The 17,232-nt window shown below is 30.5% G+C and overlaps 5 protein-coding genes across 5 annotated transcripts; 2 read left to right on the top strand and 3 right to left on the bottom strand.

Annotated features, from left to right (window-relative positions):
• Positions 1 to 886: 886 nt before the first annotated feature.
• Positions 887 to 1,241, top strand: LOC111418715 (ubiquinol-cytochrome C reductase complex subunit oxen). The gene is made up of 2 exons (XM_023051364.2): positions 887 to 1,078; positions 1,143 to 1,241. The coding sequence occupies exons 1-2, from the start codon at positions 938 to 940 to the stop codon at positions 1,179 to 1,181; spliced, it is 180 nt and encodes a 59-aa protein (XP_022907132.1). The 5' UTR covers positions 887 to 937; the 3' UTR covers positions 1,182 to 1,241.
• On the bottom strand, positions 1,212 to 1,878 carry LOC111418714 (mitochondrial ribosomal protein L18). The gene is made up of 2 exons (XM_023051363.2): positions 1,650 to 1,878; positions 1,212 to 1,598 (listed from the first exon to the last, which is right to left on the bottom strand). Exons 1-2 carry the CDS (start codon positions 1,826 to 1,828, stop codon positions 1,247 to 1,249), a joined length of 531 nt encoding a protein of 176 aa, XP_022907131.2. The 5' UTR covers positions 1,829 to 1,878; the 3' UTR covers positions 1,212 to 1,246.
• A 4-nt stretch (positions 1,879 to 1,882) lies between these two features.
• LOC111418713 (COMM domain-containing protein 3) lies at positions 1,883 to 2,653 on the bottom strand. Its single transcript, XM_023051361.2, has 3 exons — positions 2,477 to 2,653; positions 2,149 to 2,423; positions 1,883 to 2,096 (listed from the first exon to the last, which is right to left on the bottom strand). The coding sequence occupies exons 1-3, from the start codon at positions 2,604 to 2,606 to the stop codon at positions 1,905 to 1,907; spliced, it is 597 nt and encodes a 198-aa protein (XP_022907129.1). The 5' UTR covers positions 2,607 to 2,653; the 3' UTR covers positions 1,883 to 1,904.
• Positions 2,654 to 2,818: 165 nt separating this feature from the next.
• LOC111418681 (ribosomal protein L17) lies at positions 2,819 to 3,597 on the top strand. The gene is made up of 2 exons (XM_023051316.2): positions 2,819 to 2,902; positions 2,978 to 3,597. The coding sequence occupies exon 2, from the start codon at positions 2,998 to 3,000 to the stop codon at positions 3,532 to 3,534; it is 537 nt and encodes a 178-aa protein (XP_022907084.1). The 5' UTR covers positions 2,819 to 2,902; positions 2,978 to 2,997; the 3' UTR covers positions 3,535 to 3,597.
• On the bottom strand, positions 3,593 to 17,126 carry LOC111418673 (cholesterol transporter ABCA5-like). The gene is made up of 18 exons (XM_023051297.2): positions 16,868 to 17,126; positions 16,179 to 16,558; positions 15,392 to 16,129; positions 15,107 to 15,336; positions 14,873 to 15,059; positions 14,676 to 14,819; positions 14,470 to 14,620; positions 14,228 to 14,418; positions 10,141 to 10,999; positions 9,840 to 10,088; positions 8,697 to 9,704; positions 7,612 to 7,886; positions 7,425 to 7,562; positions 7,012 to 7,370; positions 6,749 to 6,956; positions 4,382 to 4,473; positions 4,082 to 4,323; positions 3,593 to 4,029 (listed from the first exon to the last, which is right to left on the bottom strand). The coding sequence occupies exons 3-18, from the start codon at positions 16,046 to 16,048 to the stop codon at positions 3,926 to 3,928; spliced, it is 5,094 nt and encodes a 1,697-aa protein (XP_022907065.1). The 5' UTR covers positions 16,049 to 16,129; positions 16,179 to 16,558; positions 16,868 to 17,126; the 3' UTR covers positions 3,593 to 3,925.
• Between the last annotated feature and the right edge of the window lie 106 nt (positions 17,127 to 17,232).

Below are 17,232 nucleotides of genomic sequence, written 5' to 3'. Positions count from 1 at the left end.
CTAAAAGAAATTTAATTACAATTTATTTTTATTAATGAAATAATTAAAATTAAAAACGAAAAACATTAAAAAATATTATTTTATTGTAAACGTCAATTTGTTAAAGTGACGTTTGACATAACCTCGACATTTTTTATGATTTTTATTTTAAATAAACAATTAATTTAGGGAATGGGTTAATAAATACCTTCTTATAATGCCTTAAATATCAATTTCCATCTTTTTGAATCAATCTTTACGTTAATTATGCATTCTAAAAAGATTAAAAATATTATAACAACAAGAATAGTGACATAACCTCAATGTTCGTTTCCTTTGTGGGGGAAATTAGGGAAATTTTATTTTATTTTTAAATTTATGTTTAAATGGGTTAAATTAAAAGAAATATAATTAAAATTTATTTTAATTTGTGAAATAATTAAAATTAAAAACGAAAATCATTAAAAACGATTATTATCAATACATATTTATTTGTCAATATGACGTTTGACATAACCCCGAAATTTTTTATGATTTTTCTTATAGATAAACAATTAATTAAGGGAATGGGTTAATAAATGCCTTAAATATCAATTTCCATCTTTTTGAATCAATTTTTTCGTTAATTATGCATTCTAAAAAGATTAAAGATATTATAACAACAAGAATAGTGACATAACCTCAAGGTTCGTTTCGTTTTGGAGGGGAAAATAGAGAAATTTTATTTCATTTTTAAATTTATGTTTAAACAAGTTGAATTAAAAGAAATTTAATTAAAATTAATGTTTTTAATCAAAATCATTTATAAATCATGATTTGAATACAAATGAAATGTGTATATTCTGTGTAAAAACGCACCAATTCGTTACCAACCTAAGAATTAAACGAAACTAAATTTAACCAAATAATTTTTTGACATTTCCATCTGTCAAATTAATTTTCGTGGAAAAGCCGAAAAATGAGTTTCCAATCGACTCTTTATAACTCGATTTTTAAAAGGACCTCCACTTTGGTGGCTGTGGCCGTTGTTGGGGCGTTTTTCTTCGAAAGAACGCTCGATTTAGGCGCCGAATCCATATTTAATTCGATCAATAAAGGGGTACGTTACATAACATAACCTAAAAATTTTTTTTAATCCGAATTAATAAATCATTTTGTTGCAGAAATTATGGAAAGATATTAAAGATAATTATTCCCAATGAGATGTTTTAGTTAAATTAAAAAGAATGTAGTTATTTATAATAAAATTTATTTCAAACTAATTTTTTTATTCGTTGATTTCCCAAGGTTTTTCTGGTCGGTGTTGATCCCATGGTTTACTGGGTTTATATTGATCCGGCTCTTTTAAAACGACCCCGTTATCACTCAAAGTCTTTAAAAACCCCGCTAATTTCTCCTGATTATCCCTCGGCTCGTAATCGCAATAAAACTCGATTATTCCACACTCCAAGCATCGTTGAGCTAAAACTCGGGCTAAATTAACGTAAGCTGAGTAATCAGTGAGGCTATAAAGCTGTTTTTGTAAAGCCCATTCTTTAGTGGTGGCTTTTAAAACGACTCCGTTTGTGAAATGAGATATTGTTGCTGTTATATGTCTCCGATTAACCGAAATTTCCAATCTAAAATTAAATAATTATTACAATTAATTGAGAGGTGTGTAATCGAGTTACTTGTGCCAGAAATTTCGCCCCTTTTTATCGACATGATATCCATCCGGTTTATAACCGATTCGAAGTTTTTCTAAATTTCTCGGGTTCCGGTTCGTTAAAATTGGTGAAATTGAAGTTGAATAATGTTTAATTCGCTGTAATTGTGGGAAAAATCGGTTAAAATTGCTCGAAAATGCCATCTTTTAATCTTGTTTGATTTGAAAAGTGAGGTTATGTTGATTAAAAAAGTGGGGTTAATTTTTTTTAAATTTATTTTTATCGTTCATTTCCAATTTTAATACAATGTCTCATCACCTCTAATAACTTATAAACTAAATCTTGCAATTCTTGGGTTGTGCATAAAAAATCGATCGAATCTCGTTTATTTGATTCCGATTCTTTATCCCAAGTCTCAGTGATTAAATTAATACTAAAAATGGGTCCTTCCTGTAATCTTACATCACTCGACTACAACAAAAGTTATTATAATTTAATTAATTAATGATGAATTGATTAATACTTTAACAACAAAATCCATTTTCCATTTAACATCAACGATGTTGGGTAAATGAGTCCCAATGTTTCCTAAAATAATTTGTAACTTAATCCGGTTCTTTTCATACAAATCGGATAAATATTTAGCGCGATTTGAGCTAAATCCGCATTCGTTAGAAAGGATATTAATGAGAGTATCCGATCGGAGATCATTTCGAGCTGCTTTTGCTATTAAAGTTAAAAAGGCAGCGTGAATTTCTTTAGCTACATCGGGTTTTGATATGTTTAAGCTACTTATATCTAAAAAAGAAGTTGTTTTAATTAAGTTTATTTCTAATTAAGTGTTGAGTTACTTGGAACGTCTGTGACCCTGCAAAGTTCGTTGAAACAAATTTCAACGAGATTTTTATAAACCTGATCGTTTATTGTGTTAATATTGTTTGAAAGCGACAAAGATTTCTTTAAATCTTCGCTTAAAATCATTTTTCTTAATAAAAATACTTGTTAACCTCAAAAAGAAATTTTGACGTTTATGTCAAGGTCATTTTAAATTAAGTTTTAGAAATAATTAATTTATTTTATGTTTTGAGCTTAATTATTTCGTTAAATTATATATTAATAAACATAATTTAATAATTTTTTTGTTATAAAATAAAATTTAACGTTTTAAATTATAATCAATAGATGTCGCAATTAAATAAACGGAAATAGATTTGTTAAGTTGGTACTAACGGGAAGTTAACCTCTTTTCTGTTCGTCACATTGCTGTGTTGACGTTGGTGAGTATAAATATCGCATTTTTAATCAATTTTGACCGTTTAAGCGCTAATTTCGCATATTTTCCACGATTTTAGTCATAATCAAGTAATAAAAAATGGGTAGATACGCTCGAGAACCAGATACTCCGGCGAAATCCTGCAAAGCGAGGGGCTCGAATCTCCGCGTTCACTTCAAGAACACCGCGGAAACCGCAAATGCAATCAAAAAGATGCCGTTAAAACGCGCCGTTGCGTATTTAAAGAACGTAATTGGTCAAAAAGAATGCGTCCCATTCCGTCGTTTTAACGGGGGCGTTGGGAGATGCGCCCAAGCTAAACAATGGGGTACAACTCAAGGTCGTTGGCCGAAAAAATCAGCTGAATTTTTACTCCAGCTTTTGCGTAACGCAGAAAGTAACGCGGATTATTCCGGATTGGATGTTGATCGCTTAGTTGTTGAGCATATCCAAGTAAATCGTGCCCCGTGTTTGAGAAGGAGAACTTACAGAGCTCACGGTAGGATTAATCCGTACATGTCTTCGCCGTGTCACGTTGAGTTATGGTTACACGAAGGTGAAGTGGCCCCAGCGAATGCTGCAAAAACTAAAAAGACCACCGAGAAGACCACGAAGAGGGTTAAAACAGCTGTTTAATTGTATTTAAAGGGGTGTTTTAATTTGTAAGGGACTTTAAATAATAAAAAAAGTTAAATTAAATTAATTTTTTTATTTAAAAAGAAATTTTTATAAAGCTCAAGTGGTAACGGAAATTAAATTAAGATATAAACACAGCCATTGCAGAACAAAAAACGTTTTTGGTTATTTTTATTTTTGATTTCCTTTTTAAAATGAATCGTAGCGAACAACGTGCTTAAAACGGTGCTTAGCAAAAACCACCCGAGCTAAATTTACCCGTTTAAGCTAAAACAAAATTAACCAAGCACAATTAGAATCTCAACAGATTTCAACATTTCTATAATTTCGACTAGAAAAAATTATAAATATCGATATAAATTTTTATTTTAATTAATTTTATTACTTAAAATTATTCCTCTTCGTTCACTTCATCGTATTGGGCGAATTTTAGAAAAACCTGTTCTAAAGTGGTTTGGCTAAAACTGTACTCTTCGATTTCAAACTCCATTTTAGCTAAAAATTTTAAATTATTTCCTAAATAAAATTAATCTAAGATGAAATTTACCTCTCTCCAATTCCATAAAAGCCTTAGCGAGCGATTTAACACTTTTTTGGGGCACGCTAAACACCAATCGGTCCGCAAAACTTTCCTCGAGGGTCGCATCGACGAAAAGGTTATTCACAAAATTTTGCACCGATTGTAACCGATCTTTTTGACCAGGAGATGAATCTGAAGCTTTTAATTTAATCTCTAAGGTGTATCCGGCTCCGTATAAATTTTTTAGGTGTTGCGTTGACCCCAAACAACTAAAACCACAAATTTTTTAGGTTAAAAAATTGAATTAATTGTAATTAATTAAATTACCGTAATTCTCCTTTTACCATTATCCCAACTCTCGAACATAAAGCGTCGGCTTCTTCCATTGAGTGCGTTGTTAAAATCGCACCTCTTTTTCCCTGTTAAATAAGATTTTAAATTCAAATTAATTTTGAGGTTAAGTAAAAAACGTCAATGAGTAAATTTATGTTGGTAGTATTACTTAAAAATTATGTTGGTAATTCTGTCAAAATAAACTGTTGTAATAAATTTATTAAAAAATAATTTGTTGAAGCAGGATTAACAATAAAGTTAATAATAAATTGTGGTAAAGTGTATATTTAACGTCTTTGGAGGGGTTAGAACCGTAACAAAGTCTTTAATAAGTAATAATATTGGGAAGAAACAACATAACCTAAAAATGGGGTCGAATCCTACCGTAAGATGGCATTAGCGTCTACACTGAAATTATTTAATTAAACTAACAATTTTATTATTAATAGTGGGAATGATGAGAAACAGCAATAACAATTATTACCAGTATCATTCTTTTAATTTAAAAAGTATTGATTCCAATTCGTGTTATATTTTTTAATTTGCCGCTAACTTCAAGTTTTAAAAGTTGAAGTTTGTTCAGAATGACAGATTGTAACGCTTTTTTTATGATAAATTCATTAAAAACAATCTGGTGATGCAGTATTAACAACAAAGTTAATAATAAATTGTGTTAAAGTGTATAATTAACGTCGTTAGTGGGATTAGAACCATAACGAAGTCTGTAATAAGTAATAACATTGGGAAAAAAACAACATAACCTAAAAATGGGGGAAAATGTAAACACAAAAATTAATTTTTTGAGGAAAATGTATCAAAATTGGAGGTAATTTAATTAAAATTATCTCAAACAAGGAAATCTAACGATATTATTTAATCCAACACAATGTTGTTCGAGAATCGGAAGAGTTAGATTCTCTCAACGGCTTCCTACAAACGCCTGCATATATTTGAGACTTATTTTTTGATAAAAATGAGTTAATTTAATGCATTTTAATACTTTTAAAACTTAAATATTAATAAATTAGGGTTAAAAACGTTCAAAATTAATTTTGAGGTTAAATAAACGTCAATGAATAAATTTATGTTGGTAACTTTACTTAAAAGTTATGTTGGTAGTTCTGTCAAAATAAACTTTGACGAGGTTATGACGCTTTTTTTTATAATAAATTCATTAAAATTAATCTGTTGAAGCAGAATTAACAACATAGTTAATAATAAATTGTGTTAAAGTGTATAATTAACGTCTTTAGTGGGGTTAGAACCATAACAAAGTCTTTAATAAGTAATAACATTGGGAAAAAACAACATAACCTAAAAATTGGGGAAAATGTAAACACAAAAATTAATTTTTTGAGGAAAATGTATCAAAATTGGAGCTAATTTAAATCCAACGTTATTATTAAATCCAACAAGTTGTTGTTCAAGAATTGGAAGAGTTAAAAAAATAGTTATACATCATTTTAAAGAAAAAGCTTTGAGCTTTAATTTAGAATAAGTTTCATTCCTTAATTTCAATAAATACGGCTTCCAGGAATTTTTAAATTAACATCTTTTTTGACACTTTTAGGTTATACGAAAATGTAAGTTTTATTTCAACATTTCTTTTCTCAATATTTTTCCAACCCAACAATTATTATACATCATATTAAAGAGAAAGCTTTGAGCTTTAATTTAAAATAAAATTCATTCCTTAATTTCTATAAATACGGCTTCCAGGAATTTTTAAATTAGCATCTTTTTTGACATTTTTAGGTTATATGAAAATGTTAGTTTTACGTCAATGAGTAAATTTATGTTGGTAGCATTACTTAAAAGTTATGTTGGTCATTCTGTCAAAATAAAGTTTGACGAAGTTATGACGCTTTTTTTATAATAAATTAATTAAAAATAGTTTGTTGAAGCATGATTAGCAACAAAGTTAATAATAAATTGTGTTAAAGTGTATAATTAACGTCTTTAGTGAAATTAGAACCATAACAAAGTCTTTAATAAGTAATAATATTGGGAAAAAACAACATAACCTTAAAATGGGGGAGAATGTAGACACAAAAGCAATTTTTTGAGGAAAATGCATCAAAATTGGAGCTAATTTGATTAAAATTTAATTCAAAGCGTTTTAACACTTTTAAAACATAAATATTAATAAATTAAAGTTAAAAACGCTCATTTTTAGATTGACACCTCAATTATGACATAACCTCACTTATTATTTTGACTGACATTGTCTTATTTGACAAAAATAAGTTAATTTAATGCGTTTTAAAACTTAAATATTAATAAATTAAAGTTAAAAACGCTCATTTTTAGATTGACAGGTCGATACATAACCTCACTTATTATTTTACATAGTTTACTTACTTGAAAACTCGCCAAAATCGTATCCCATAAAAACCGTTTACTTTTCGGATCCATCCCGGTGCTTGGTTCATCCAATAAAACGACTTTGGGGTTTCCGATCATAGCCATGGCATAAGACAACTTCCGTTTAGTTCCCCCGGAACATTGGTGCGCCTTTTTATCGGCGTGCTCGTTAATTTGCAAGCCGGTAAGATACAAATCGATCATCCTGTTTTAAAATAAATCGATTAGATTTAAAATAATTTAGTTTTAAGGTTATTTACGTTGGGATAAATTTTTTTGGAACCCCCCGAATCGAAGCGTAACATTCCAAGTGTTCCTTAACGGTTATATTTTTCCATAAAGCGTCGTGTTGGGGGCAATATCCTAGGAGTTTAAATATCCTATCGGTGTTTTGTTGGATGTTGTGGCCGTCTATTTGAACGCGGCCTCTCGTAGGGACTTCCTCCGCGATTATAATCTTCATCGTGGTCGTTTTCCCCGCCCCGTTGTGCCCCAATAACCCAAAAACTTCCCCGGCGTCCACCGCTAAAGATAAACTTTGAATCGCCGTTTTTATTAGGTTATTTTCATCGTCGGGTTTTCGACACGAATAATTTCTTTTGTATTCCTTATGCAAATTCTAAAAAAAAACTCAATTATCGTTTAATAATCACCAAATTAAAACGCTCATTACATGTACAAGAACTACCGGAGGCTCTGCAACCACCGTATTTAAAATATTCGAGACTTTGGTTCGTTCCGATTTCACATCGGCGTCTTCGTTCAACCCAACGTCTACGTCATCGGTGTTTGTTAACTCATCAGGGGTTATCTAAAAGATTAGAATTAAATTTGAGCTAAAAATTGGTTCTTTAACTTACGAAGAAGCATTTAAACACTTCCGAGATGTGACCCCCGCTTTTTAAAACGTCAATTACGACCAAAATGATTGAATAAATCGGGATTTGAACGATTATCCCGATTAAAATTACGTAAATCTCCGTGGTCATGTAATTCGATATTGTTAAAGTGTTGCAAATATCTGGAACTCCGCAAATCATGTAGGTTCTTTGTACGTAGTAAAAAATTGCGTATGGGATGTACATCGTGTTTAATAAAGAAAAAACGGTGTGTAGAGCCATCACTACGCTTCTACCTAAAACAATAAAGTAATTTTAATTGGATTAATGAATAAAATTAAGAAAAAAACGTAAAGTGAGGTTAGAACGGTTATTGTTTTGACAGATTGGTGTGTACTTAACCTCACTTATTGTTTAAATTATGAAATGTTATTTAATAATGATTTTTTTTTGGTAAAAATTAATTATTATTTAATAATATTGTTGCAATATCATTTTGTAATAATAATTTTGTATTAAAAAAACGTTTTTACTACGATTAGTTATTAAAAGTTATGTTGGTACCGCTTAAAAGGTGACAACCTAAAATGACGCGGATTTTACAATAAACAAATTAAAGATAAATCGTTAATAAATAAATAAATATCATAATAAAATTAATAATAAAGTAAAAAACATTAATAATAAAGTGTGGTGTGAAATATAACGTTGTAAAATTAATTTAAAAAATTAATTTCGAGGAGAAATCGCAACATAACCTATAAATGTCAAATTAAAATAAAATTGTTGAACGTTTTTTGTATTGACAGATTACTATGTACATAACCTCACTTATTATTAAATGGAAAATTTTGTTTAAATTATGAAATATCATTTAATAATGTTTTTTTAAATAAAAATTAATTATTATTTAATAATATTGTTGCAATATCATTTTGTAATAATAATTTAGTATAAAAAAAACGTTTTTATTACGATTAGTTATTAAAAGTTATGTTGGTACCACTTAAAATTTGACAATTTGAAATAAATAGATTAAAATTCGATTAAAATAGGCAAACTAACAAGATAAAGCAATAAATAAACTATTAAAATTATTATCTTACTTATTCCAAGCATATCCAACATTCCAACAACGATAAATGGAATTAATCCAATGCAAGTGACAGCGTTTGGCATGATGGATTGGGCCGAGTCGGTTTTATCGAACATATAAGTTAAGCAGGTGCTGAATAAAATCCCCGGGATGCAATAAAAAATGATTAATCCCCCAAGAACGATTAACGCAGGCCATTGTTGTAGTGACGAAACATTCTCAATGAGAATAATCAACAATAAAGCAGCACTAATCAACACCATCAACACAATTTGCACAAAGAAAAACGTCAAAAAATACATCCCAAGCGATAACCCATTAACTCGAAGTTGATTTTTCGCTTTAATCTCTCGATCGTAAACGATATCGATCGCCAATCCAATCGGAACCAAAACAAACAACATCCCCAAAAAACACGCCAACACAAACGTTGTGAAATTAACACCCGGTGGTTGAGTCGTTAATTGAAACGGCTCAGTACTCACAACAATCGGTTTCCAATCATCGTCGAAACTTTGCATCTTATACAGCGCGTTTGTAATGAAATTAATCAAAACTGGTAAACTGTGCTGCATGGTATCGTTGTAAATGGCGGTTATATTAAATTCGGGGTCATCGAAAACCGTGATATTAAGCGCGGCCATCTTCGGGGCGACGTCTAATAAGCTCGAAAAGTTTCCCGAGTAAAACGTTAAAGATTCCGCCCCCAATTCCTGCTTAAACGGCGCCACGAAATAATCTAAATCTTTCTCCGTGCGGTTTTGAACGAGGAAGGTTGTTAAAAATCCGTAAGTTGAACCGTTTAATATCAAAGAATTCGATTTTGGGTGATGCGATTGCATCGTTCTTGGCAAAAAAATAACCCCAACTGCAGCAATAAGAAGAGGTAATCCAATTGTGATGTATAATTTTCGAAAATCGCGTAAAAGGCGTAAAACTCGAAGTTTAATTAAAGCCGATAACGTTTGGGTGAAGTTCGGGGTCACATCGCAATGAAGTTCTAATCCTTTTATTTGAGCTAAAAATAAAAATTACGAATTAATTTAACCTAAAAAAATTAAACGTCAAAATTGACGTTTATACATAAACGTCAAAAGTGACGTTTATACATAACCTATTTTGAGGTTAATTATTTCAAATAAAAAGATATTACTATCATTTAGCATCCTATCCCGATCCAAAGAATTAGTTCCCTCATTTTGTAACGAATGATAACTTGTACTTTTACTTTGCAAGCTTAAACTTCGGCTTAAAGCGCGATCTCGCACCATTTTTTTCGATAAATCATCGACGGTTTCGTCGTTTTCTTCTTCGTTTCGTTCCAAGTGGAGAAAAACTTCCTCTAAGGTTGTCATTGATATTCCATAACTCGTTATTCCCAACGTTTTTGAATCGCCACTTTCTAAAAATTTTAAATAATTAATTTTTAATTAAAATTATTGTTTTAAAATCACCGAATCGTCCTTGTTTCGATATTTCAGCTTCAATCGCAGAAAATAACGATGCAAAACTATCGACGTCGTTGTAAGGTAAAATAAAGCTAAGTTCTTTTCCGTGTCTCCGCGCCTTTTCGGCTTTCGGCACAAAACTTGATACCAACCCAACGATTCCATCCTCTCGATACCCGTTTCCGAGTACTAAAGTTAAATGGTACCCAATTCCGAATTTATTTTTTAAAAATAACGAGCTTCCGCAACAACGTAATCGTCCTTTTGACACGACAGCTTTCCTTTCTGATAAAATATCAGCTTCGTCCATAAAATGGGTTGTTAAAACGATGACTTTTCCATGCCGGATGTTTTGTAAAACCGACCACATATGACGCCTTGAGTAGGGGTCAACCCCCGCGGTGGGTTCGTCGAGAAAAATAATTTTTGGATCACCAATAATCGCAATACCAATCGATAATTTCCGTTTTTGCCCCCCGCTTAAGTACTTCGAGAAGGCATCGGCTTTATCCCCCAAATCGATGTCTTTGAGAATTTTTGCGATTTCTAATTTTCGTTTGGCCGAAGGGATCCCTTTGATTGATGCGAAAAAATCGAGGTGTTCCCGAACTGTTAAGTTATCAAAAAGGATGTCGTGTTGGGGACAAACTCCGGTCATCCGGCGGATTTGATCCATATCGTTTTGGTTGCGGATGTCGTAGCCAAAAATGAAGGCTGTGCCGGATGTTGGTTGAGTTAGGCCGGTTAACATGTTGATTAGGGTGGTTTTTCCGGCGCCGTTGTGGCCCAAAATGGCCGTTATTTGGCCCTCGTATATTGTTAGGTTGATTCCGTTTACTGCTCTTAATTCGGGTTTACGGCAACTCTGAAACAATTTTAAAAATTAGATTATTTGGATAATTAATCCATAAAATATATGGAATAAACGATTTTATCCCATCAAAGGATGTTACCAAGTTATAGGGGAAAAATTAAAAAAATTGAAATATCGAGATTTTGATTAAATGAGGTTATATCTCAAAAACTAAAAGAGATGGGGAGAAAATTTATGGATGAAAAATGATCCTAATTAATCCATAAAATATATGGAATAAACGATTTTATCCCATCGATCAATTCTACCAACTTAATTTAGTCGAAACGTGAAAGTTCAAAATTGCGACGTTTTTGGACATGAAAAAAGGTTATAACTCAAGAAGTAAAGGAGATGGAAAGATGTTTTATGCACTAAAATGATCGCAATTAACCCTAAAAATATATAGAATTACCAATTTGATCCCATCGAAAAATATTACCAAGTTATATGGGGAAAACTAAAAAAATGGGAAAATCGAGATTTTGATTAAATTAGGTTATATCTCAAAAACTAAAAGAGATGGGGAAAAAATTTATGGATGAAAAGTGATCCTAATTAATCTATAAAATATATGGAATAAACGATTTTATCCCATCGATCAATTTTACGAACCTAATCTAGTCGAAAAGTAAAAGTCCCAAATTTTGACGTTTTTGGACATGAAAAAAGGTTATAACTCGAGAAGTAAAAGAGATGGAAAGATGTTTTATGCACTAAAATGATCCTAATTAAGCCATAAGATATATGGAATAAACGATTTTATCCCATCGATCAATTTTACGAACCTAACCTAGTCGAAAAGTAAAAGTTCCAAATTTTGACGTTTTTGGACATGAAAAAAGGTTATAACTCAAGAATTAAAAGAGATGGAAAGATGTTTTTGCACTAAAATAATCCTAATTAACCTTAAAAATATATGGAATTAATAATTTAATCTCATTAAAAAATATTATCAAGTTATATGAAGAAAACTAAAAAAATTGAAGAATAGAGGTTTTGATTAAATGAGGTTATATCTCAAAAATTAAAAGAGATAGAGAAAAAGTTTACGGATGAAAAATGATCTTAATTAATCCATAAAATATATGGAATAAACGATTTTATCCCATCGATCAATTTTACGAAAATAATCTAGTCGAAAAGTAAAAGTTCCAAATTTTGACGTTTTTGGACATGAAAAAAGGTTATAACTCGAGAAGTAAAAGAGATGGAAAGATGTTTTATGCACTAAAATGATTGTAATTAACCCTAAAAATATATGGAATAAACAATTTCATCCCATCAAAGAATGTTACTAAGTTATATGGGGAAAATTAAAAACATTGAAATATCGATATTTTGATTAAATGAGGTTATATCTCAAAAACTAAAACAGATGGGGAGAAAATTTATGGATGAAAAATGATCTTAATTAACCCAAATAATATATGGAACAAACGATCTTATCCCATCGATCAATTCTACCAACTTAACTTAGCCGAAAAGTAAAAGTTCCAAATTTTGAAGTTTTCGAATATGAAAAAAGGTTCTAATTCAAGAATTAAAAGAGATAGAACGATGTTTTATGCACTAAAATGATCCTAATTAACCCTAAAAATGTATGGAATTAACAATTTGATCCCATCAAAAAATATTACCAAGCTATAAGGGGAAACGTAAAAAAATGGAAAAATCGATATTTTGATTAAATGAGGTTATATCTCAAAAACTAAAAGAGATGGGGGAAATGTTTATGGATGAAAAATGATCTTAATTAACCCAAATAATATATGGAACAAACGATTTTATCCCATCGATCAATTCTACCAACTTAACTTAGCCGAAAAGTAAAAGTTCCAAATTTTGACGTTTTCGAATATGAAAAAAGGTTCTAATTCAAGAATTAAAAGAGATAAAAAGATGTTTTATGCACTAAAATGATCCTAATTAACCCTAAAAATGTATGGAATTAACAATTTGATCCCATCAAAAAATATTACCAAGCTATAAGGGGAAACCTAAAAAAATTGAAAAATCGATATTTTGATTAAATGAGGTTATATCTCAAAAACTAAAAGAGATGGGGAAAATGTTTATGGATGAAAAATGATCTTAATTAACCCAAATAATATATGGAACAAACGATCTTACCCTATCGATCAATTCTACCAACTTAACTTAGCCGAAAAGTAAAAGTTACAAATTTTGACGTTTTCGAATATGAAAAAGGGTTCTAATTTAAAAATTAAAAGAGATAGAAAGATGTTTTATGCACTAAAATGATCCTAATTTACCCTAAAAATGTATGGAATTAACAATTTGATCCCATCAAAAAATATTACCAAGCTATAAGGGGAAACCCAAAAAAATGAAAAATCGATATTTTGATTAAATGAGGTTATATCTCAAAAACTAAAAGAGATGGGAAAAATGTTTATGGATAAAAAATGATCTTAATTAACCCAAATAATATATGGAACAAACGATTTTATCCCATCGATCAATTCTACTAACTTAACTTAGCCAAAAAGTAAAAGTTCCAAATTTTGAAGTTTTTGGACATGAAAAAAGGTTATAACTCGAGAAGTAAAAGAGATGGAAAGATGTTTTATGCACTAAAATGATCGTAATTAACCCTAAAAATATATGGAATTAACAATTTAATCCCATCAAAAAATATTACCAAGTTATATGGGGAAAACCAAAAAAATTGAAAAATGGAGATTTTGATTAAAAGAGGTTATATCTCAAAAACTAAAAGAGATGGGGAAAAAATTTATGGATGAAAAATGATCTTAATCAATCCATAAAATATATAGAATAAACGATTTTATCCTATCCATCAATTCTACCAACTTAACTTAGTCGAAACGTAAAAGATCCAAATTTTGACATTTTTGAATATGAAAAAGGTTATAACTCAAGAAGTAAAAGAGATGGAAAAATGTTTTATGCACTAAAATGATCATAATTAACCCTAAAAATATAAGGAATTAACAATTTAATCCCATCAAAAAATATTACCAAGTTATATAGTGAAAACTAAAAAATGATGAAATGAGGTTATATCTCAAAAATGAAGAGATGGGGAAAAAATTTATAGATGAAAAAGAATTCTAATTGACCCAAAAAATATATGGAATAAGCTATTTTATCCTACCAACTTAATTTAGTCGAAACGTAAAAGTCCTAAATTTTTGAGTATGAAAAACTTATGAATAAATAAAAATTAAAGATATTTAGTGTAAATAAAATTACTTTAAAAACTTTAACTATATCAGAAATACGAATCGCTTCTTTTCCTTTCATTTCCGACGAAACCATTTCAACATCGGGGTTATTTTCCTCATCGTGGGAAATTCCAGTTGGAATTTTTTTCCTTATATCCTTGGGGAACCAATACGATTTCGACAAGAAAAAGAAAACCGGTCTGCGAGTTCCGTGTTCGGCTAAAATCATTTTTTATTAGTTATTTATTAAAAATTAAATAAATGACTTACTTGGAATTATACTATCTAAGTAATACGCTAGTAAGGCATACAAAAAAATATCTAAGATCATCATTATTAAACTTCCACCGAAAGGAATTCCAGGGCCGGACCACATATTGTCCAAATTTAAACCGATTCCGGCCATATCTTGAACTAAAGCCTTTAATATAACATTAATATTAAATTAAGTGTAAAAGTTAAAGTTAAAAATAAACCTTATCCATTGCCAAGGCAAATCCGGACGAACTGATCAATGATAACAGCCAAAATAGGCACGTTTGGGATTTATCAACAAACACTTGGATGTAATATAAAAAGCTCATTATTGTTACAGCGAAACTTCCAATAACACCGGCAGTCTAAAAATTAAATAAATAAATATTTCACAATAATAAATTTACGTAAAATTTACTCTTGATTTATCGAAAAATGGTGTTATCATAAATCCAAACATAATTATAGTATAAGAATACAATGTTATTAAAAGAAACAACAGCCAATGATTAGTGTGCGCAAACACTTTCAATCCGTACAAAATGAAGCAGCAAATAGCTGAGAGTATTGTTACGAAAATTGCGTAAATTACAAACCAAGATAACCTAAAATACAACATTAAAAGTAGTGTAATGTAATTAAAAGTAATTACCAAAAAGCTGAATCTCTTAATCCCATAATTTTCATCCCCTCTTTAATCTTTTTTTCTTTTTCCCCAACGATTAAAATCAAAAGGTACGTTATAAATTGCGAAACGGCCATAACCATGTATAAAGGGATTACAATTCGAACTGCCAATAACCAATCGGCTGTATAAGCAGCTTTAGGCATGATTTCCAAGGATATGTGAGGAACATGGATGTCGTTTCTTCCGGTATCATACTAAAAATTAATTAATTTTATTAATTAGATTAAATTCACAAAAACTAACTCATACCCTTATTTTTGTATAATCTAATAAAGCTTGTAACGCAACAAATCCCGAATAATAATATTGATTAACCGTACAACTTTCCCCAGACTCAATAGGAAGTAATTTCGACCAATGACTCTCGACTTGCCGACAATTCGCGGGTGATGTAAATAACTCCGTAGTTGATGGGCTTTGCGAAACGGCGGGGTTAATTTTAATTTCATAAATTAATTGCCCATTGAGAGGACCCGGTTCCTCGAAAATCACCGCTAACGGTATCGATAGAGGATCCTGCCAATAATTCGTAACCAAATCTTGTTTCGTCGCAAATAAACTCCAATCGATCGGGTACGATCCCGGATCTTGATGCATCGTTTGCCACAGCTCGTTAACGAGGTTCAAAAATCTCTGAACGTCCGTTGTGTTCGGAACGACGGCAACCGTGTGGTTACGCAAGTTTTGGAAATATTCGAAAATGTTTGCCTCGCCTCTCGGGGTTTGTATCGACGGGAAATGCGGATTTGGGATCACCAATTTAAGTAGGATTAAAATGCTTAGTGTGTAGAGGGGCAAAACGATTTCTGCGGTTGTTTTTCGTTTTTCGCGCTTTTTTAACAAATAGTTCCTCCATACCATCGCTTTTAACTGTTTAAAGAACGTGGCTTCCTTAAAATCCGTCATTTCGTATCTTTATTTACGATTTAAACCAAATTAATTTATTTTTTTACTATTATAATCGTTTCTATCACTTCCAGGCGGGGACTAAAACATAAATTAAAGAAATTTGAATTTTATAAAAACATTTTTTTACCACTAAATCGGCCATGTTGCGTCAATTACAAAAAAAATTGACACAAACCACCAAGATTTAACACCACACCCCGAAAATCACCGAGTGTATCACTAAGTAACTTTTTATTTGGGATAAAAGGCGATTTTAGTGTTATTTTGAAGTGTTTTTTTTAAAGGATTTTTCGAAAGGGACGCACTCTTAGGGTCACTTTGGGGCTAACTGGAACACATGCGCGCCACCGGAACACAACGACGACGACCCCTACGTTTTGCGGAAGTCCTCCAAATCGATAATTCGACCCAAAGTTTTCTCATATACAGGAGGGGGTGACGTTTAAACGTTAAGGGTTGCAATTTTTTTTAAAAATTTAATTTAATTTCGCCGCTTTAATCGCAAATCTGAAATAAAGCATAAAAATGATGTTAATTATTAAAAATAAAAACAATTTATCGAGGAAATAACATAAAAAAAAAATTTTAGATACGTTCTTTTAGACCACCTTTATATGGAGTCCCCCTTTTTTAATATAAATAATTAAGGGATCGTTTTCCGCGATTCTAACGATTCTAACGCATTATTTATGAATAAAAGGGTGGCTTATAACTTATAACGGATTGATGAGTAATAAATTTAATGATTCATCGATTTTTTTGCAACAAATTTTTTTTTTATTTTTTATATAAATAAAAGGATGTTTAGGAACTTACCCGGTTTAAAGCGAAATAAAATGGGGCGAATCGTTTTCGGGGGATTGCTTCGATAAGAAACGTAGGGAAAGAAATAATTTCTTGGGAATTGAGGTTATGTTTACAACGTTTACAACAACGTCATATTTAATACATTTTTGTTGTAACGAGATTTTTTTTCGCATCAATTAGGATTCTTTTAATTTCTTGAATTAACACAATCATTTCGATTAAATTTGCTTTATAAAAAAGCGTAATAATCAATTTGAAAGGTTATGTGCGAAATTAATTAACGTCATAGATGGCGCTAAAATCTAATCATAAAATCGATTTGATTTAAAAATTAATTAATTTTTATTTTATTTAAATTAAATAATTATTAATTA

The sequence above is a fragment of the Onthophagus taurus genome, unplaced genomic scaffold (assembly GCF_036711975.1).
Source record: "Onthophagus taurus isolate NC unplaced genomic scaffold, IU_Otau_3.0 ScKx7SY_16, whole genome shotgun sequence".
Lineage (NCBI taxonomy): Eukaryota > Metazoa > Arthropoda > Insecta > Coleoptera > Scarabaeidae > Onthophagus > Onthophagus taurus.
The sequence above is the reverse complement of the archived record's forward strand: the minus strand, read 5'-3'. Positions and strand labels throughout refer to the sequence as shown.